Source organism: Drosophila persimilis, unplaced genomic scaffold, assembly GCF_003286085.1.
Source record: "Drosophila persimilis strain 14011-0111.01,24,50 unplaced genomic scaffold, DperRS2 tig00001675-arrow-arrow-pilon, whole genome shotgun sequence".
Taxonomy (NCBI): Eukaryota; Metazoa; Arthropoda; class Insecta; order Diptera; family Drosophilidae; genus Drosophila; species Drosophila persimilis.
In genome coordinates this window covers 1,576-18,444 of record NW_020825547.1, presented here as the reverse complement: position 1 = coordinate 18,444, position 16,869 = coordinate 1,576, and the positions used below count along the sequence as shown (strand labels likewise).

Below are 16,869 nucleotides of genomic sequence, written 5' to 3'. Positions count from 1 at the left end.
ACTTTTTGTTGCGGTTTCCAACGTCTCCCCCAGGGCTGAAGGGTGTTCGGAAAATAGGAGCTTTACAATAAAACGGCCGTCTGAAGCTGTCTGAAGATTTTTTATAAAATGAGCTTCACACCGTGCTTCCACTGGAGTGCGTGGTTTGTCTTCCGTCTCTAGATTGTCCAGAGTGCAGAATCTTTCCATGAGCTCGTTTACTCCCGTTGCACAAATGGGTGAGGAATTGTGGGCAGATTTGACTTTTCCTGCCACAATCCATCCCAGCTTAGCTGTTGATCTGGTAGCAGCAGCGAGTAGTAATGCTCGACTCCGATTTACATGTCTGTGGCTGAACAGATATAGTGTTTTTATACCCGATACTCAAAATGAGTATTGGGGTATATTAGATTTGTGGTAAAAGTGGATGTGTGTAACGTCCAGAAGGAATCGTTTCCGACCCTATAAAGTATATATATTCTTGATCAGCATCAATAGCCGAGTCGATTGAGCCCTGTCTGTCTGTCCGTCCGTCCGTCTGTCCGTCTGTCCGTCCCCTTCAGCGCCTAATGCTCAAAGACTATAAGAGCTAGAGCAACGATGTTTTGGATCCAGACTTCTGTGATATGTCACTGCTCCAAAAATATTTCAAAACTTTGCCCCGCCCACATCCGCCCCCACAAAGGGCGAAAATCTGTGGCATCCACAATTTCGACGATACGAGAAAACTAAAAACGCAGAATCGTAGAAGATGACTATATCTTCTAGAGTGCAAAATCTGAACCAGATCGTATAATTATTACAGCCAGAATCACGAAAACAATTTCACTCTTTCTCGCTCTGTCTCACTCTAACACACAGGTTTCATGGTCGGTTTTGCCAATTGCAAAATATGAGTTCAAGGATCTCAGAACCTATAAAAGCCAGAGCAACCAAATTTGGTATCCACACTCCTGTGATATCGGACCTTGACCGTTTCCTGTCCAAATTTCGCCACACCCCCTTCCGCCCCCGCAAAGGACGAAAATCTGAGGCAACCACAAATCTCAGAGACTATTAAGGCTAGAGTAACCAAATTTGGTGCACACACTCCTTTAAGATGTCACTATAAAACGTATATCTCAGAATTTCGCCCCACCCCCATCCGCCCCCACAAAGGACGAAAATCTGTTGCATCCACAATATTGCAGATTTGAGAAAACTAAAAACGCAGAATCATAGATAATGACCATATCTATTAGATTGCTGAATCTGGATCAGATCAGACCATTTTTTTAGCCAAAAGGAACAAATCAATTTGCAGTGGCTACGCAGCGCCCGACGTCACGCTCAGACTGATTTTCTGTCTCTCTCGCACGCACTCTTTGTCGTGTCGTTAAATATTAGCGGCGTCTGCCGGAGGAGAGCCATACTGACTTAGTATCGGGTATAACCTTAGAGTTGCGGTGTCCGCAGCAACTCACAACGTTCCCCCTCGTTTTTTTTTAAGTTCAGAGTAAAGGTAGCATGAGTCTACAAGAAGAATTTACAATCGTTAATATTTTCCGTCATTTACCTCCAGTATTTGAACTATTTAAATAGAGGGGGCTTAAGAGGGCTAAGTTCGGGTTTTCAGATACATATATTGTTGTTGAGGAACCAAAATTGAGGCAAAAACAATTAAAGTCAAGTATTTAAAACAAGACAGTTAAGTAGAAAATTGATTCATTAATCGGATAAAATTATGTGGGCAGGGCTGAGAGATCTAGATATCTAAAAATATTCGACGGAATATCAAAATTGTTTCTGCTTCGAACTGTATTGGAAAAAGCAATAATGCAGCTGGCTGGATGACAACAAAGAAATAATATAAGTCCAGTCCACATCATTGCAAAGCGACTGTCCCTGCATGGAGCAAACTGAGATCCTCGCCCGCATACAGCCAAAGCATGTCCATTTTCAAGGCGCGGTATGGAAGACACAAAAATGTGACGTGTTTTCGGGAATTAAGAAAAAAAGATTGTTATCCCCCCCTGTATCTTTCAGTGTAAAAGAGTTCGATGATGCGCTGGCCCAGGATGTGGTTGACCTAAAGGAGCTGCGCAGACTGACGTTTAATGGTGGGATATCACACTTCTGATAGGCGTAGTAATTCATGGACATGAATCCAATCCAATCCACAGGTGTGCCCGATGTACAAAGCTTCCGTGCACTCAGCTGGAAACTGCTGTTGGGCTACTTGGGACCAAGACGCAGCAGTTGGACGACCACGCTGGCCCAGAAGCGAGCCCTGTACCAGCAGTTCATTGAGGAATTGGTACTCCCCCCGGGACACAGCTGCAATGGAGCTGGAGAAGGCGACGGGGACGGGGACGTCGCTGTTGATTCAAGGGGCGTTGGCCTACAAGATCATCCGCTTAGCGAGGGGCCAGAAAGCGCCTGGAACACATTCTTCAATGACATGGCCTGGGTTACGTACAGGGCAAGAATGAGATTGTCGGACCCATCTACTATGTGATGGCCTCGGATCCGGATCTCTCGTACCGCGCCCACGCGGAGGCAGACTGTTTCTTCTGCTTCACGACTCTAATGAGCGAGATACGCGACTTCTTCATCAAGACTCTGGACGATGCGGAGGGTGGTATAAAGTTCATGATGGGCTTGCTATCTAACATGCTGAAGACTAAAGATATAGCATCTGAAGAGCCAAGAGCTGCCTCCGCAGTACTACAGCTTCAGGTGGCTCACCCTCCTGCTCTCGCAGGAGTTTCCACTGCCCGATGTGCTGCGAATTTGGGATTAGGTATTCTCGGACGAGCAGCGCTTTAATTTTCTCATCAAAATCTGCTGAACCAAGATATTGTAAGCATGCGCTGACTTTCAACTGATTCATTTGCATTTACTGATGTATTTACTGATTTATAGAATCCAAAGGGAAGCAATTTTAGAGAACGACTTTGCCTCGAATGTGAAGCTGCTGCAAAACTATCCACCCATTGACATAAACGTTGTGATTACTCATGCAGTCTCCCTGGCGTAGCACTCACTTTTAGTGATACCACAGATATTACATATAATACCCGATTCCGGGTAGAGTCTGACAAAGCAATAATCCACAGTGTCTAGTTATCATGTTCAATAGTTGGAAGCCCAGGACCCAACAAAAGATCGAACACTAGCGCTGTTTCTCTGTTTTATACGTTACAATTTCATAATAAACGAATGTGCCGCATGTGTTTGTGTGGAGATTAAAAATGCGAAAACATATGTAAAATAGAGTGATCATAGCTCAAGTGTAATTTTGTGTTCGTGTGTGGCATCGTCAAAAAACACAGTAAAAAATATATATAACATTGGATTCCCATTAGAGATTGATTACTTGGCCAAACGTGGGGCCGTATCCTTGCAAATCGTCTGAGCAATAAACTCCACCAGTGTTCGGGTCGGGCGGCCGGCCATTCCCTTGCGCAGATACTCGTATTCGAAGCCCTTTGTCACCATAACATTTGTGGCATCCTTTGAGGGAGAAAATCCATAAGATCTGCGCCCCAACAAAGCGCCCCACAATACTCACAATATGCATCCACTGGCCACAGGGCACAAACTCACGGAGAAAGGCAGCGGCCTTGCAGGGACGTCCACCTCGGTCAATGCCATAGTTCTGCACATCGCTGCGTCCCCCGGCACGCACGGCCTTGCTGTAATATTTCCACAATGGGAAGCGCCACACACGATCTCCGGTATGCATGCTGGCGTGCTTGATCTGCTGCCACAGGATCTCCGAGTTGGTAAAGACCCCCGCAGCCGACTCATCCAGGGCCTGGCGCATGTAGCCCGAGCAGGTGCCGACGTCAATGATGCACTTGGGACAGAAGTTTTGCGCATACAGCAGGGCGTCTGCCAGGACCAGTACATCCTCGTGATCGGTGCACTGGATCTCGATGGTCTTGCCGTTCATGGACTTGACCATGTCCCCAGTACGGACCGAATTGCAGCCCACTACGTTTTCACAAAGAGGTATCAGGCCGCGAATGTTGACCTAAGAACAGCATTATTATTCAAGGAGATATCATTTCTGTCCTGAGTACTTACCGGTAAACGCAGGCCAGCCACAGCTCGACAACAGGCCACCACAACGGCGGCCCCGGTCATGTCGCCACGCATATGGAAGAGCTCATGTTTCTCTTTCAGGCACAATCCTCCAGCATCGTAAGTCACGCCTTGGCCCACCAGCACAATGGGGCGCTCCTCGGCACAGGTGCCGTAGTAACTCAGCTCCAGGAAGATGGGTGGCTCGCACGAGGCCTTGCCCACAGCCAGGAAGGCGTGCATTGACTGGCTCTCGGCCCAGCCCTCGACCTTGACCTCCACATTGACACCGGATTTGCACAGCACCTCGACGACATTCTGCGCAAAAGCTGTGGGTGTGAGGAGGTTGGAGGGCATCTCCTGCAGCTGTCTCGTCAGGTTCTGGGCGGCTGCCTTCTGCAGACCAATGCGCCATCCTTCGAGGTCGCAGACCTCGTCTTTTCTTGCGTATAAGTCCAGCGACGGCACTGGAATCCTGTTCTGTGGGTTACGCAGCTCCTGGTAGAGCCAGATGCCCAATGCGGCCCCCTCGGCGGCGGACTCGGCGTGGCCGCAGTTTTCAACTTCGATTCTGTCGGTGTCCAGCTCGGCCAGGATACGGCAGGCGGCGGCCACGGAGCGACGGATCGCCTCCTTCTGTTCGTCGAGCACCTCGTAGGGATTGTAGCCGAGGCACTCCTTGCCGAGGCCGACCACAGCCACCACAGAGTAATAGGGGATGCGCTCTGGCTCGATCGCGAAGAAAAGGCGAGCCTCGCCCCGCTTGGGCATGGGTCCGGACATGCGGAGGACCTGTAGCAATCGGCCGGCAGTCTTCTGGACATTGTACCGCCAACCGGCCGCGGTGAGGACGCCAGCATCATTGCGGTCCGTTTCGTCGGCGAACACGCCGACCACAAGTCCGCGGGATGGAGGATCCGCACACATGTCCATCTGCTGGAGCTGCAACATCTGGTTTACCGCCTGCGAGGCGGAGCGGCGCTGGATAGCCTGGGGACGTGGTCGCAGGCGCTGCGGGAAGGCCTGGGAGACCAGCCGACGTACAACGCCAAGCATTATTTTTCGTTAAGCCCACACAATGTACCAAATATCAGAATATACGTATTTCGTGTTCAATTTCTAGCAATAGAGAATGCCAAATTGAGGCGATGAATGTACTCCATGAGAAAGTGACACTCACTTCAAGGGCTATTTGGTCGGTACATTCAGGAAATTCGAAAGGATCAGAATCTAAAAACGAGTGGACATCGGCCCTTCACTCACTACTGTTTTGGTTTGGCTGTCCTCGGAGGAGTAAACATGTCGAGTATGTATATCTTTGACAAATGGGGCTAACAAATCATGAACTCTTGAAGGGCCATGGTACTCAAATAGATGTGGCTCTGGATGAGTGTAACTTCCAGAAGGAAGCCTTTTCGTCCTATGAGCGTCCTTGATGAGCACCTAGATATCAGAGACCATGAAAGCTAGAGCAACCAAATTGTATATCCAGACACCTGGACCCGTCCGCCCCCACAAAGACCAAAAATCTGTGGCATTCACAATTAACGCAGAATCGTAGAGAACGCCATATTTACTAGACTGTCAAATGTGGATGAGATCGGATCGTTATTATAACGACCAAATCGCCTTCCACGCGCTTACTCATTCTCTCTCGATCTCTCTATCCATCTCACACACTCTTTCTCGTGCAGTGTGTTCGCTCTGGCGGAGGGAAGCGAGACAGAACGGCGGGCTTTTGTGTAAGAAAGAGAGAGAGGGAGAAAAGTTCCACTCTCCTATCTCATGACAAGTGCGAGCATAATTCAGAGTTAATTTCGTTCCCGCTCGCTAAAGAATCTTTTTTGTATAAGTGGGTGATAAAAAAGAAAGGTTTTTAAAATCAAAACGTTAGAGAATACAATTTATTTGGCATACGCCTAACTTTTAAAATATTTCAGCGAAAAATAAGTTTAATTTTACAATAAGGCATTGCCGTTACAAAGTGCCGTGACTAAATGATTCCTTTAAAGTTTCGATACTGCATCATTAATTCCTGAAAATTTAGAATAGTTTTTCTAAAATAAAGAGACCGAAAAACTTGGGTGACTGCAAATTTGTATTTTTCGACGACGAAAAAAAAGGAGTGCTTGCGTTCGTTTTCATAGATTTTTCTCGACTTCTCTTCATATATTCAAACAATTTCTTCTGCGCCTATCTTACCTACGGTTGCAAAGCGGGGCGAATTCGCCAAGAGCGAGAGAGCGAGCTTTTATTGCGCTCCCGCTTTGCCCTAGCCTAACTTACACTAGACTTCGTGAAATACTATCCTAATAACAATTATTATTATTCAAATGGCGCTACACCGGCCCCGTTGAAGGCCTGGAAGGCTTCAAACCATTGGCAGAAGCGCCAATTTGTGTATCGGCCTCCTGAACGTGGCTCCGCTGCTCGTCCTTAGCTCGACCACTCTGACCCTTCCGTCCTGCCCGGCGGTTGTTCCGACCACCCTTCCGAGGAGCCACTGTTGAGGGGGCAGGTTGTCCTCGGCGACGATTACTAGGTCGCCTTCCTTTATGTTTGGCTCCTCCTGGTGCCACTTGCATCTGATTTGTAATCCCAGCACATACTCCCGGGACCATCGCTGCCAGAACATTTGTCTGGCTGACGAGACAAGCCGCCATCGCTTTAAGCAGCTCAGACCCTCCTGGTCCGGGGTCCTGGGTGCTGGGGGTGCGATGAGCGGCCCGCCTGTCAGCAGGTGCCCGGGAGTCAGCGCGTCTCCGTCGCTTGGGTCTGGGCTTAGGGGTCCTAGCGGGCGCGAGTTGAGTACCGCCTCGATCCCGACCAGCACGGTCTCCAGCTCCTCTGCGGTGAGGAGAGCGCTTCCGACTGCCCGTAGGAGTAGGCCCTTGGCAGACTTCACACCGGCCTCCCAAAGTCCGCCCATGTGAGGTGCTCGAGGCGGTATGAAGGCAAACTCGCACCCGCTTCTTGACGCAAATTCGCGTATCGCGTCCGCTTCCGCCTCGATCTTCCTCCGCAGTTCGCTGAAGTGGCGACTTGCTCCGACGAAATTTGTCGTTGACTGGGCCACAAAAATCAACGCCACATACTGAAAATGGGCGGAGAGCACGGAGCCGGTCTGCGGGTAAGTTGCCCATCATTTGGGTCTGGAGTAGCGGCTTGCATTTAAAGCAACGAATACATGACCTAACTGTCGCCCTGCAGACCGCCTGAGCATTATCCGCACTATCCAAATGCGCTGTCTAAGGATACTCACGAGTGCTCGTGGGCCGGCATGAAAACTCGTTTGATGCAGATAGCGAACGTATGTCTGCACAAACTGCGAGCGTTTTGTCAATAAAAAGGGAAACTTGGCATTATATGACATAGGAGCGTTAACTAGTCGCCCCCCAACTCGCAACAACGAAAAAGAGCACCATGTCCCAGCCTCTTCATGGATGAAGGGATTCAAGCGCTGAAGACTGGGGCCTAACTTGGTGCCTTTACGAACCCTTTCAATATCTTCTTGAGACTCATTTTTCTGTGTTATTTCGACTATTTTTAGAAACGCCTCGTCGTATTTTCCGTATGACGGAATTTTTCCAAAGTTGAGACTTTTGTCTTTGCATTTTCGGATGAAGCGGAACACGAAAACGAACACTCTTAGCAGTTTGAGGTGTGACGAGTATCCCTCGATTACATCCACTAAGTAATTTGGCTTGGCCGCGACGGTCAGTCCGACCGATTTCTTCCGACTTTCCATCTGTATCTCTTCTTCGGAAAGCTCGAAGTGTGGATTTCTGGGCCAGCTCTCTTCTTCAAACTTTAAGAACTCTGGTCCACCAAACCAGATCGACTGCACGATTTCCTCTACGTCACAACCTCTCGAAACTATGTCTGCTGGGTTCTGTTTTGTTGGCACATGCCGCCACGTAGCTTCACTTGACCACTCTTGAATCTCCGCTACTCGGTTCGCAACGAATGTTGACAACGACGAAGGGTGGGATCTGATCCAATGAAGAGTAACTTCTGAATCTTACCAGAATATAATTTTATCAATTGGAACCTTGAGCAGTGATTTGATTCGGTGACAAAGGTCTGCTAGAAGGTGAGCGGCACATAACTCAAGCCTTGGGAGCGTTTTCGTCTTGGGTGGCGCTACTTTCGACTTTGCAGTCAACAAGGAGACCTCGAAACCTTCTGCAGTCTTTCTACGGATATAGACGCAGGCTCCATAAGCTCTCATGGATGCGTCGGCAAAGGCATGTACTTGAATCGGTGACATGAGATCAGTATGCACAAATCGAGGTATGGTAATCTTCTCCAACTGACCCAAGGATTCTTTTAATAAGTTCCATGCTGTTTCCAAGTTCATTGGAATTGACTCATCCCAACCTAGCTTGTTAAGCCAAAGCTCCTGCAGTAGGATCTTTCCCTTAATTACTAAAGGACTTAACAAGCCAAGGGGGTCAAACAGCTTTGATGTCACCGATAATATGTTCCGTTTTGTCGCTCGGAGACCCATAACTGACGTGTCAATTCGGAACTTAAAGACGTCTTCGTGTGGCAGCCACGATATTCCTAACGCCTTAGCTGACTCTGAGTCCGAGATCGTTATCGGTTTAACTGTGCTCTCGGATGCGGTGACCTCAGGTGAGTTCGAAAACCATTTAGTCAATTCAAACCCAGCGGTTTGAAGAACCTGAGCCAGATCAGACTTAATTGTCTTTAACTCCTCTACGCAACCAGCACCAGTCAACATGTCATCGACATAGAAGTCGGAGTCAATAACTTCAGCAGCTTTAGGGAATGAGAGTTTTGCAGACTCACTCAACCTCTTCAAACACCGAATAGCCAAAAATGGGGCTGGTCCAGTCCCATATGTTACGGTGTTGAGCTGGTATATTCTCAAGGACTCAGATGGGTCTCTTCTCACACTATGAGCTGGAATTGTCTATCCGCATCAGCGACCCAGACTTGGCGATACATCTTCTTGACATCGGCTGTCCAGGCGTACCTGTGTAGTCTGAATCGGAGCAATGTCGAATACAGCTCATCCTTTATCGTAGGACCGACCATCAATATGTCGTTCAAGGCCACCTGAGAGGACGTTTTACAAGACGCATCGAAAACGACGCGGAGCTTGGTCGACGTGCTTTGGGGCCTCAACACACACTGATGTGGAATGAAATAATGTGGAGTTTTCGGGATTGTGTTGTCTGTGGTAGACATGTGACCCAAGGAGAGGTACTCTTCCATGAACTCCAAGTACATTTTCTGTAACTCGGGGTCACGAGACAATCTTTTTTCAAGCGATAAAAACCGCCGTTTAGGCGTAGGAGTTGCCTAAGATACTTGGATCTGATTTGAACGGCAGTCTTACTTCAAACCGACGTGAAGGCACGACCTGAATAGTCCTTCTATAATGCTTTTCACATAACTTGTGTTCAGGAGATAAAGACTTTTTAGAAGACGGCAATTCTTTCAGTGACCAAAACTTTTGTAATGTATTGTCGATGTGGATCACTGACTCTTCTCGACAACTCAAACAATTCCTAGCTTCTTGGGTGGCAGTCACCTTTGGAGTGTACCTGCCCGACACAATCCAGCCGAGAAGCGTTTTCTGCAGAGTTGGATAGTCAGGACCTTGTCGAATCTGACCAACAGATAGAAGTTCGAAAAATGTTTCTGCACCTATCAACATATCTATCTTCTGTAGCTTGAAGAAATATGGGTCTGCAAGTGGTAAGTTCTTCGGGATTTTCCAGTCACTCACGTTAAGTGTCTGATCAGGGTGATACCCCGAAATGGACCTTAGAATCCAGAAATCAACCTAAAACTCACTACCATTAATTCGCGACTTCACCACCGTGTGTATCTTTTTCTTGACTTGTGAATTGGATTCACCAATACCAAGCAAGTTGATACACGACTCCTCCCTACGGATCTGTAAGCGCTGTGCTAAGTCCTCAGTTATAAAATTGGTTTGAGACCCCGAGTCAAGCAGAGCTCGGGCCAAAACATGTTCACCATTATTTGTTCGGACGATTACGATCGACGAAGCCAGAATAACTCTATCCATAGCTTTCGCATGGAGAGCATGCGAAGTGGAAGGTTGATTCTGATTAGGAGGAGGAGAAGAATTCTCTGGGGGTGATGGTAACGCTAGACTTTTATTCGCCACTGTGTACCTATGCAATAAGGTATGGTGTGAGCAGCCACACAGTCGACACTTCTTAGCTTTGCATCAGAGTGGCCTGGCTGCAGACAATTGATGCACAAGGATGCAGTTTTTGCGAATTCGAACCTTTGCATTACTGGCAGCCGACCAAATGGACTGCAATCTGTAAACAAATGGCCTTTCGCTTTGCAGTAGCTGCATTGTTGGTTTTTGGTATTCGCGGTGGAACAGAGCTAACTTCGGAAGGCGAGCACGAGATGGGCCACCATAAGCTGGTACTGCCGGTATTGTCTCATCAGCTGTCTTTAATGCGCAAATGAGAGACATTAATTTTGGCTTTGTGACAATTGAGAGTTCTTCCAACTCGACTCCAAATTCATCGTCAATGTCTATATCTTCAATCTTCTCTTGAAGTTCGCGTGCCGTGTCAATGCTACGCATCAGCGTTTCGAGTCTGCACTCGAGCTCCGTCAATACCAGCGGAATATCCCCCGCTTCTAAACGGTCCGCTAATAAACGAATGCCTTTGACACGGCAACTGCGCTTTTTCTTCAGCTCTTCAAGGGCGATATTGTTGGCTTTTGAGGTCATATTGATTCTCAATACAAGCAACTGAAGGCGAAAGATCGTTTTTAATAATCGTATTTAATGCCGAGACACTCAATGAAATAATGGGTAATTGTACCCAAACGAGGTGAAAAACCAATATACCCGACAAATTTAGGGTATAGCGTCGCTTGGCTGGCGCGTACACGAAAACCACACAAGAATAGCAACGAACAGCAATGGTGACAAGCGAAAACGAAAATTTTCACCGCTGTAGTTCTGAAGAATCGATGTTGTGTATACGATCCGACAACGATCGACGCTAAATTGATTTGCGAGGCACGACTTTGTCTTAATTGATAGTTGGATCCTACTGACACCAAACGAATATACCCGACGAAAACAGGGTAGCGCGTCACTTGGTGTTTGGTTTAAATCAAGCTCGCCAAACAAAAGAACAACGATAAGCAACGGTGAGGAGCGAAAGCGAGACGAAAAAATTCACCGCTGCAGCTGCGTATTGGTATGCGTGCTTGGCCAACGACCCAACTTTACATATATTTGACACAACGAAAACGAGTAAGGGGAAAGGGGTGACAGCGATTGCAGTTCAAATGAGTTATATGTGTAGTTATTGCGTCCAACAGGGTTAGTGCAATTGTTTCAGCACAAGACAATAATTGCGAGTTTTTTAATCTTTTCGTATTCACTCGAGCTTTAAATTTTTTGCACCAATACCTCTTGATAAGATTGGAAATTCCAGGTGCTGTACTCTCCTCTTCTGATGCTGGATGCTCCACTTGGATCTCCTTTGGTAGATGGTATATATATCTCCTTTTGTATATAGCTGCAGACAGGGTATTGCACGACCGACGCGGTGATTTTTTATACCCGATACTCAAAATGAGTATTGGGGTGTATTAGATTTGTGGTAAAAGTGGATGTGTGTAACGTCCAGAAGGAATCGTTTCCGACCCCATAAAGTATATGTATATATTCTTGATCAGCATCAATAGCCGAGTCGATTGAGCCATGTCTGTCTGTCCGTCTGTCCGTCCGTCCGTCTGTCCGTCCCCTTCAGCGCCCAATGCTCAAAGACTATAAGAGCTAGAGCAACGATGTTTTGGATCCAGATTTCTGTGATATGTCACTGCTACAAAAATATTTCAATACTTCGCCCCGCCCACTTCCGCCCCCACAAAGGACGAAAATCTGTGGCATCCACATTTTTCGACGATACGATAAAACCAAAAAACGCAGAATCGTAGAGGATGACTATATGTTCTAGAGTGTAAAATCTCAACCAGATCGTATAATTATTATAGCCAGAATCAAGAAAACAATTTCATTCTTTCTCGCTCTGTCTCTCTCTAACACACAGGTTTCATGGTCGGTTTTGCCAATTGCAAAATATGAGTTCAAGGATCTCAGAACCTATAAGAGCTAGAGCCACCAAATTTGGTATCCACACTCCTGTGATATCGGACCTTGACCGTTTTGTGTCAAAATTTTGCCACACCCCCTTCCGCCCCCGAAAACGACGAAAATCTGAGGCATCCACAAATCTCAGAGACTATTAAGGCTAGAGTAACCAAATTTGGTATCCGCACTTTTGTTAGATCTCACTATAAAACGTATATCTCAGAATTTCGCCCCACCCCCTTCCGCCCCCACAAAGGACGAGAATAAGTTGCATCCACAATATTGCAGATTCGAGAAAACTAAAAACGCAGAATCATAGAGAATGACCATATCTATCCAGTTGCTGAATTTGGATCAGATCAGATCATTTTTATAGCCAAAAGGAACAAATCAATTTGCACTGGCTACGCAGCGACCGACGTCACGCTCAGACTGATTTTCTGTCTCTCTCGCACGCACTCTTTGTCGTGTCGTTTAATATTAGCGGCGTCTGCCGGAGGAGAGTCATACTGACTTAGTATCGGGTATAACTGTATCTCCCTCGTTTTTTACTGTATTGAAGCTGTAAGTGACCCAATTTCCTTGTTCTCTTTTGCGCCTGAATTCGTAAAATCGTAAAAGGCATGCGCAGCGGCCAGCCGCTGCTGATAAGAGAGCGCAACGCTTGCGTTCCCCACGCTCGAAGCTTTTCGTTCTCGTCGTTGCCAATTCTGCTTTAAGCTGGCAGTGCTCGCTTTCCATGCATTTTTGTAATGCATTGAAACGTAGCCGACAAATACATTAACAACAAAAAAAAAGAAAATTTTTTTTAATCTCCTTAAACCAACAACCATAAAAATGTTTTTTTTTATTTTTAATTAAATTGCGTTTTGGCTCACCATGGCGGTACGCTGGTGTGACCCCCTCGGCTTTTTATAATTTTTTAATTTTTCGTTTTTTTTTTATACATATTTAATTTCCTTACTTCTAATATCATATATTATATTCACATACGCTCTCGTTTATATATACATACCTCTATAAATATCTAAAACGTTTCTCTTTCTCCTTTAGAGATTAAGCCTCATATTTTTCCATTTCCATTAATTTCTTTCCCTTGATTTGCCTACTGGTTAATTAAAGACTTGTGTTCTTTCCGGTAGTGAAACACTTGTTCGCTCGGTTTTGATGATGTAGCCACATGTCTAGTATTAAGTCCAAAGAAATATATTGAATTTTGTCAGCCATGAATATGGAGTAGACTTCTAATTTCCTGGTGACATGGTGACGTAAGGGGGTAGGGTGAGAATATTAGGGATTTCCAGAACATTTCGCACCACTGGAAATCATGGAAGGGTGGGTACAAAATTGTGTGTGTCGACTTCCAACTCAAGACCTCACGCCCGCGATATTTTTGGAACACCCCGACGAAAGCCCCTAGTACTTTCGAGTACGCACTATGTATGATTGTGCCATTTCATTTCGGCTATGATCGGAATATGCAAATTGTTGTTTTCGGAGTTAGCTCCCTGTAGAGTCACGGGATTCTAAAATTTTAAAGTTTATGTAGTATGAGTCGAGACGCGGTCAAACGACCCCCCCCCACAAGTTACCGAATGAGCACGGAACCGAGAATCCCCACCGGCAGTGACCTCGACATCCCCTCCAATCCATCCCCTACTGACGTATAGAAATATATCGTTGACTTGTTACACAATTAAACTGAAAACCTTTCGAATATATTTATATTTGTGTAACGTAATTACCATTATTCCTGAATATACTCTTTGTAATTAGTTGACCCTAGTCTAATAGGATCTTTCATCATGATATCTTTATATATATAATTAATCTTAATTGCAGCTTATTTGAACATATTTTCCTTATTACTTTAGTAGCCTTTATATATATATAACCACTTAGCAGCCATGAGAGCTTGTAGAAAAGTTTAATGAATAAACTGTTTGTAATGAATTCCCGTTAATTGTTGCCGTTATTAAGGATCATGTGGCGCCGAGATGACGTAACCTAGCAGAAGTAGAGCGTTTATTTTAGGGATCGTTACCCATTACTCAGCCTATTTGGACCGGTGCGATCAAGGAAGGGTGGGCATACCGAGTTGCAATGACACCGCAAGCAATTCCCGCTCGAATTAGTTCCGCTGTCTGGTCTGATGAGCTCGTGAGGTGGCTCAAAGGGGGCCTAGCTGAGGCCACCGGACGGGTCGCAGGTTGCGGATAGCGAACGACCTACCTATATACAGGTCATATAGGTAGGTCAGCTGCGAATAATCGGACATCCCTAGGGAGAGTACCGAAAATAAGCAGCCCCGGACAGCCAGCGGGTGTTCGCGAAGTAGCAACACTGACGATGCGCTTGTGGTGCCGCCTCGTATAAGTAGCTCACACACTCCCCTATCCCTACACACTACCTACCCACATCCCAACCCCTACATTCAGCTCACACCGGGCCGGACTAAGAGTGTTATTCGACCCGTGCCGAGAGTCAGCCTGGCTGGGGGCCCGGTATATAAAACTAGCCCAGTCGTTAACGGAGAGCTCAGGGACTTGGCAGCCCCCTGTTCTAAGTATGCCTTATCCGGGCAACGTGGATCTCTGCCCGGACGGACCGTACCCCTTCTCTGCAGCTCGTGGGAAAAGAATGGAAGAATTTAAAAACAAACAAAATGAGTCTGGCACTCCCCAAATGCCAACAGGGAGCAATCCCAAACAGGGGAAGGCAGCGGCCCAAAGGCCTGGCCCGACCCGCAAATCAGCAGGGAAAACCTGCGCGGCGGAAGATGCTAGGGAGAGCCCAAAGGGGTCCCATCCCGGTGTCGGGGTGGGTGGTGAATTGGCTCCCAAAACCGGTACCTTGGCAGAGTGGCTATGCAATCCTGCGGCTGCTCTGCCTGCTGGTAAAGTGGAGGGGGATGAGTCACTATCTACTAGTGTCAAAGCCAAATCCTTTACATATGCCGACAGAAGGAGTGCTGGCAACATACTCCGTCGGCAGAACGCAAGCCAGATGTCCAGCCCGACGGACAAATGGATTAAGAAGGTCGAGTGGGCCTCGAAGGTGCTGCCGAACTTTGGCAAGGAAGCACCGAAGAAGGAAGCCCCTCAGCAAAAAAGGCAGCGCTCGCAGGAGACTCCGGGGCCGACACCGAAGCGCTCCAGAGTGCTGCCTAACGCATCGTTCGCGCAGATTGCCAGAGAAAGGACGCTAATTGGCGTCCTGGACAAAGGCAGCGTGGACTCCCGGATCCCTAGGAACCAGTGGAAGTGGGTGGAAGCGGCACTGGCCGACCGCTGCTTCGAGCTGTTGGAAAAGCAGCCTGGACCCCCCCCCCCCCCCCCCCCCCCCGTCTGCAGAGACATGGGCTGGTACCAGGGCTGCATAAAAATCGTAGCCTGTGAAGATGAGCGCTCCGTACAGCTGTACAAAGCAGCGGTAGCGCAAGTCGGGGAAGTCTACCCAGGGGCGAAGCTCGTCGCTGTAGACTGGAGCGAAGTGCCCAGTAGACCAAGGGCGAGAGTCTGGGTGCCCGCCTCCATGAAGGAGCCGGAGCGCATCCTAAAAATGCTGCAAAGATGCAACCCCCACCTCCCAACAGCGGATTGGAAGGTGGTCAAAGTTGAGACGACACAGGGCCCCACAAACCAGGCGGTGGTCGTCCTCAACAAAGAGTCGCTGGCCCCGATTGAGGCTGCCAAAGGCGAGCTCAATTTTGGGTTCAGCTCTGTGACCGTAAAGGTCTACAAGTCCGATGCGGCGGCCGAGGCACGTCCTGTCGACAAGCCAGTCGAGCAGGACGCTGCCTCGGAGATCGAAGCACCCGACGATCACACAGAGATAGACCCAGAGGGCTACTCCACCGATGGCACGCTGAGATGCGACTTCGAGGCGATGTGTTGCCACGAGGAAGTCGAGGACGATCCGGATGCCGACATTACAGTGGTGGAGAACACTAAGGATGTCCCTGAGGCTCCTTCAGATCAATCTCCACCACTGTAAAGCAGCATCCGCTGCTCTTATACTCCGCCTCGAAGAGAGCGGAGCAGACGTAGCCCTGATCCAGGAACCTTGGATAGTGGGAGACAAGGTTTGTGGATTAGGGTCGAAGGAGTACAAGATAATTGTAGCTCAACATGAAGGTAAAACCCGCACCTGCATTCTCGCCAGAAAGCACCTTAATATCTTTCTGCTCCATAATTATAGCGATAGCGACAACACGGCGGCAAGCCTAGAGCTGAAAGGGACACATCTAAGGCTGATGTCGTCCTACATGGCCCATGAGGGAAACGATCCCCCCAACGACCTTGTTCGCAAACTAGCCAGCGACAGCGAGAGGTCGGACATAGACCTATTAATAGGTTGCGATGCCAACGCTCACCACACTCAATGGGGGAGCTCGAACACAAATGTAAGGGGTGAGTCACTTTTCAGCTTCATCCTTAACTCAAATCTATTTATTTGTAATCGGGGGCAACGACCCCACTTTATAATTAAAAATCGACAGGAGGTTATTGACATCACCCTAGTATCTTCCAACCTGTTAGACATAGTCAAGAGTTGGCAAGTCCTTGATGACCACTCCTTCTCTGACCACAGATACATCGAGACCACACTATCCCTCGAGTTTCCGAAACCTAAGGACTATATTAATCCCAGGAAAGCCAACTGGGAAAAATATAGCTCAGCCCTGG

At 47.6% G+C, this 16,869-nt stretch overlaps 1 protein-coding gene and 1 long non-coding RNA gene across 2 annotated transcripts; one reads left to right on the top strand and one right to left on the bottom strand.

Moving 5' to 3' along the window:
• Positions 1–1,913: 1,913 nt before the first annotated feature.
• Positions 1,914–2,208, top strand: LOC113567088. The gene is made up of 3 exons (XR_003409344.1): positions 1,914–1,927; positions 2,005–2,078; positions 2,142–2,208. It is a non-coding gene; the product is annotated as an uncharacterized LOC113567088 (long non-coding RNA).
• Positions 2,209–3,316: 1,108 nt separating this feature from the next.
• On the bottom strand, positions 3,317–5,152 carry LOC6603644 (cytosol aminopeptidase). Its single transcript, XM_002028582.2, has 3 exons — positions 4,051–5,152; positions 3,533–3,997; positions 3,317–3,474 (listed from the first exon to the last, which is right to left on the bottom strand). Exons 1-3 carry the CDS (start codon positions 5,101–5,103, stop codon positions 3,334–3,336), a joined length of 1,659 nt encoding a protein of 552 aa, XP_002028618.2. The 5' UTR covers positions 5,104–5,152; the 3' UTR covers positions 3,317–3,333.
• Positions 5,153–16,869: the final 11,717 nt, after the last annotated feature.

Bases quoted from the DNA above. Each gene is read 5' to 3' on its own strand.
- LOC6603644 (XM_002028582.2), bottom strand. From the start codon at position 5,103: ATGCTTGGCGTTGTACGTCGGCTGGTCTCCCAGGCCTTCCCGCAGCGC. The intron at 3,998-4,050 runs GTAAGTACTCAG...TGCTGTTCTTAG, and splicing joins TGGCTGGCCTGCGTTTACCG to GTCAACATTCGCGGCCTGAT. The intron at 3,475-3,532 runs GTGAGTATTGTG...TCTCCCTCAAAG, and splicing joins GTGGCCAGTGGATGCATATT to GATGCCACAAATGTTATGGT.